We start from the raw sequence: 5,419 nt of genomic DNA on the forward strand, positions 1-5,419 counted from the left end.
TCTCATGGCGGGTCCCAAACCCAGCGCATAACCCTATGCAGGGGATTTTTCGCCTTCTCACTTTAGCTCGCCTTCAAACGGATGTTCTTAGGCTACGAGGATACTTGGTCAAAGACCGTAAGTCGTGATCTGCTTGAGTCATATGTAAAAGAATCGTTTCTGGCCACTCCCAAGTGAATGGCGAGCAGAGAACTTTCATCATTTGCGTGAACTTGTTACACATGACTCCATCCGCTAACCCTGATTTATAAAACCCTCGTATTGCAAATAGAATCTTCAAAACCAGGCAAATCAATATAAAATATGAGGAAAAAATTGCATACTTTTTGTATTTAAATTTAAGATAAAATAAGTAAAATTAAACAAACAATTTTCCAATATGTTTTTTGCAGTCAATGCGGTGAAGATTCGTTGGATGACAATTTTCTTGCCATTGGCACACAAGATCTACACGAAACACTGAAAGGCACCGCAAAGCTATTCAATCATACAAATGACCTCAACCGGCACTTCAATGTTTACAATCAAATTGATAAATTAACAAATAATGCTCAAATTTTAGCACGTAAGTTGGAGACTACCGAATTATGAGAGACAACCAATGTTAAGAAATAGGTTGTAATACTATTTTATTTTTGTAAATAAAATGGAGTCTTTATATGGAAATGTTTCTGTTTCAATGTTTGCTTACAATACAGCGACTTATACGACTTAATATCTGAAATATCTTGAAATATCTAGTATAAGAATCTTTTGATGAGATTAGCTGTCAAAATACAAAAACATCGCAAATTAATCCACCTAACCCTTTATATGACCACTTAACAGATGCTTCATTCCATATATTAGTAGAGGTAAGGTACGATAGATAACTTCATCGAAATAGACAGATGGATTTAAAATCTGGCGTACAATCGCTATTCTCTAATTTTGAGATCCGAAGACCTTAACTCCTGTTTAAGCAAACGCATTCAATAAGCTTTGGAACCAAAATCGTTACCAAGTCAAAACTATTTAATACTTTCTTGTAAACTTAAGCGCATTTGTATAAGTGGGGAGGGTTCGATGCTAATAACGTTTTTTTTCACAAAAATTTTGCATTTAAACAACTCTGTGCAGGAGCTGTCAAAGTTACGTGTTCTTTTCTCAAAGTATTGGCTTTTAAACAGGCAAAAGAGCAACATTTTCTACCCTCTCAAAACGTAACAGTGTCGGTTGCCCCGTGAATTTTCATTTATGGTTTCTAAAAAGTTTCAAAGTATTTTAAGTTAAGTAAAATTAAAAGTATTAAATAATTATTTTATAATTAGATTCGTAAATTACAGTTTAAAAAATGTATTATATTTGATACATATACTAATTATGAATGGCTGGTCAGTTGTCTCCGAGCAACTGGAGAGTCAGAACAAACATTTTCGAGTGACGTGTTTCTGTGAGTGGTGCGAGTCGAAAATGCAGTTTCGTTAGAGCAGAGGGACGCGATTAAATTCTGTGTGAAACTCGGTAAATCTACGCCAGAGACGTTTGATTTGATTAAGCAGGCTTACCCAGATGTTGCTTTAGCAATAAGTGGTGTGTTAGAGGCAATCTTCCGAATGGCACACGCCGGCGTCTCCTCCCCCAAAAAAGGGAAGAATGGGCAAATCCAAAGTGAAAACGATGTTCATTGTCTTTTTTGACATCAAATGCATCGGTCACCATGATTTTGTTCCCTCAACTCTCAACGCCAAACCTTACGTTAGTCAAAAGACTCAAACGAAGGGTCAATCGGGACATCGCAGCCGGTTGAAAGTTACGCCACGGCAACACCCCGACTCACACCGCCTTTCTTGTGAACAGCTACCCAACCAAGGCCGGTATCCCAACGCCCAAACGTGGTCCCGGACTCTTTTTGTTTCCTTGCCTGAAAAGGCCGATGAAAGGCAAGCATTTTGAGACGAGAGAGGGGATCCAAGCAGTACGCACCTCGGCTTTCAAGTCTATTCCGGAGAATGGCTTTCGTGACGACTTCAATCCTTGGAAATCGCGCTGACAGCGCTTTATCGAAGCAGGAGGAGCATATTTTGAAAGTTTTTAAAGAATTTTAACGATTGGTTCCATAAATTTTTTTTAAATCGACTCAGACCTGTTACTTTCCGGACAAACCCTGTATAATGAGGCAACATTTTCCGGCGAGAAAATAAGCAATATTATTTTTACATAATTCTACCATTCTTTTAACCTTTATATATCTTTAAGTTTCCTTTTCTCAATCGCACACAATTTAATAATTAATCAAAAAATATTTATGTTTTGGTTTTTTGTTTATTTTTATTTTCTAAAAAATTCTTTTTTTCTTCAGATTATTCAGTTTTTGTTAAAAATTTTATTTTAATCGTACAAAAATAAATCACAAATGCAGAAATTACGAAAGAAAGTTACATAATATGTAATTTAAGAATGTATGCGTGCATTTAAATGTGAACACAAATTTAACACTTTATGTTGCAGCACACGGCATACAAGTCGTATGTAACGATTTCTTTCGCTATTAACTACATACATAAAGAGCTCATTCTTCCGATGTAATTTACATACTTCGTTAATTTTTACTGTTACGTTTTGCTTGTATATGTCGGTTTACTTTTGATGCAGCAATAATTTCATTTATATAGTATTAAATAAAAATAGCTGTTATTATTTCTATATACTATTCATTTACAAGTATGGTATATATATGGATATATACATATATGCAAATCTGTATGCATGCATGAACTTATATGTATGTATGTGTAATTCAATGCGGTTAAATTACATATTCTTATATAATGTCTAGAAAATAAGTTTTTATTAAGTTTATGTTAATAAAAGCTATGTTATAACAAAATATTGATTAAAGTAAAAAATATATGCAGTGTATAACAAATTTTGTTCGATATTTCCGGAGTTACGGTTCATTTTTATACATACGTGTTTTTTCATTACTTGCTTGAAAAAATTTTAGGTTCGCATTCAGATGGATTAAAATAAATTTTGTACAATGCTATTGGGCGCAATATAAATTTACGCTTTATACAAGATTTCACCTTTAATTTCTAAAGTGTTTTTGTTGTATTGATGATACACATATACATACACATGTACGAGTAAGAGTCGATTTTCAACATTACTTCAGTATATAGTACAGGACATTTGACTGACCATACGTTGGATGTCGTACGATTGCAACGAGAAGCAGACCATCTTCTGACATTCTACTATTAAAGCAGCCTTCTGTTTGCTTACACATTTCGTAGGTAAGTAATGAGCTCGGTAACCGATAAACGCACTCTTTATTCATACCTTTTCCATCCCAGCTGTTAGACAATTTAGATTGTGTATTTATATACTTATAAATACATAGGATTTTATATGTTTCCATATATGTATATGCGAAAGTGTGCGTTCACATATGATAAATGTGTGCATGATGAATAATGAAAAGATGAGAGTAATTGTATAAATATAGAAATTAGTTAAAATGCACTTACATATGTATGTACATATTATAATACTCGAGCGTAAATGACAAATGAGATGAGAGTTCATGATTGAACGAAGTGTGAATAGATGAAAATATACAAGTTAGAGGCTAAATATATTGTACAGCTAAATACAAATTTATTTATGGCTGATAAAACTTTTTTTTTTTTGTTTTAGTTTTAGTTTTTTTGGTTACACAGAATATTTTTTGTAGAGATAAGGGAAATTAAACGCATACCAAAAACAGACGAAACAACACACACATGCCAAATGTTATATATCCTATGCATACAATGACATAAAATTTACATACTTAGATGCAGCAAAAAAAAAAAATCTGCATTATATGTATGTATATATGTACATACATACAAATGTAAAGATATTTATTGCTATGACGCGTATTTGCATACGAGTATGCAATAAAATTAGTATTTATGTTCTGTAAGGACGTACAACACACATCATAAAAGTAACTTCTCCACATGCTACATTTACATTTTTAACTTCAATTTCAGCATAATGATTTGTTATTTTACAATTAACTAAAGCCATTTGTCACTAAACCACAAATAAACCACTAAACCATAAATAAATTCAAATTTCAATCAATTGAAAGAAACATTACGAAGAAACCCAAAAATATAAAAGAAAAGTGTATAAAGCATTATCTTAAAGTAGTTATAATTATGTTTGCAGTATAATTTATATATATAATACAATGCATGGTTGCCCAAGAGGTTATCGGTTACAATAACACCTTCCAACGTTATATCAGCAGATATTTTTGAATTTCAGTCCAACACATTTTGGCTTCAAAGCCTTAAAGTGCCGTAGTGACACCTTAGCAGGCATTGAAAATAATAAATTGCAATTTAAGTAAAACCCTACTTGTTCTTCCCTTCGCTCGTTTGCAATGTGTCTTAAATTTATCAATTTACATTTCTTTCAAAGAATTTCGTGCTACTTGAAGTTAAACGCACTTTTTAGTCATTATTAGTCTACAATTTTAGGAAACAATGAACGAATGTCAAGCAACGTCATTGGACGATAAGAAAGAAGCAGTGTTTTGTAAAAACATTTCATAGTGAATAAAGCAAATGAAAAGAAAACTACTGAAAATTATAATTAATATACAAATAATTTTAATTTTTTTTTTGTTTTTGCTGACTTGACATCCGTTCATTTATCATAATAAGTAATATGTATGTTCGTGAATTTACGATAATACATATCGCTCCGTCCAGCAAATGGAAATTTCAGTTGCCGTGCAGCACACCCTCATCATACTACTCTCTATTGTTTGCTTAGGTTCCTTCAATGTTCACAGATTTTCATAAATTAAAACTTATATTTATATACCATTACGATTAGGTTTACACAATCATATTAATACCGTAATTATTCATTCAGTAAAACGTTTCTCAGCTTTTTGAAATAAATATTTACATACATATTTCATGGTCTTTGATTTCAGTTGTGATTCCATTCTTTATATAACATATTTTTTTAAGTATGCTATATATCAAGGTTCAAACACATCTGGTAATAAGGTAACATTGTCACTTTAGAACGATGTTTTACTTTACAGACATATTGCCGTTTTAATTTTATATGTATTCATTGGTTAACATTATTTTATTATCATGAATTTTATTAATATTTATAATTGTTATGAAGGATCTCAAAACATTCCAACAGTTCGCGAATAAAGTCAAGTAAAAACGCAAAACTAGATCTAATTTTTTAGTGTTTGTATATAATTAGTACAATGTAATTTGAATAAAATTGCGAAATACTAAAATGTTCTCAAATCCTTTTTCTATCAAATATCTTACTACTTTTTAGTTTTCTTTTTAATTTTTGCGGTTTCATTTTTTTTTTTTTTTTGTTTTGTTTTTTTTTTTGTTTTGTN

General features: G+C 31.5%; 1 protein-coding gene across 1 annotated transcript in view; it reads left to right on the top strand.

The window, feature by feature from the left end:
- Positions 1 to 651, top strand: part of LOC108974053 (cadherin-23) — a 23,010-nt gene extending 22,359 nt beyond the window's left edge. Inside the window, exon 18 of the mRNA XM_018941653.1 lies at positions 393 to 651. Coding sequence (XP_018797198.1) covers positions 393 to 591 — 199 coding nt within the window. The 3' untranslated portion in view covers positions 592 to 651. The remainder of the gene's footprint in view (positions 1 to 392) is intronic.
- Positions 652 to 5,419: the final 4,768 nt, after the last annotated feature.

This window comes from Bactrocera latifrons, unplaced genomic scaffold (assembly GCF_001853355.1).
Source record: "Bactrocera latifrons isolate USDA-ARS-PBARC rearing strain unplaced genomic scaffold, ASM185335v1 scaffold_52, whole genome shotgun sequence".
Lineage (NCBI taxonomy): Eukaryota > Metazoa > Arthropoda > Insecta > Diptera > Tephritidae > Bactrocera > Bactrocera latifrons.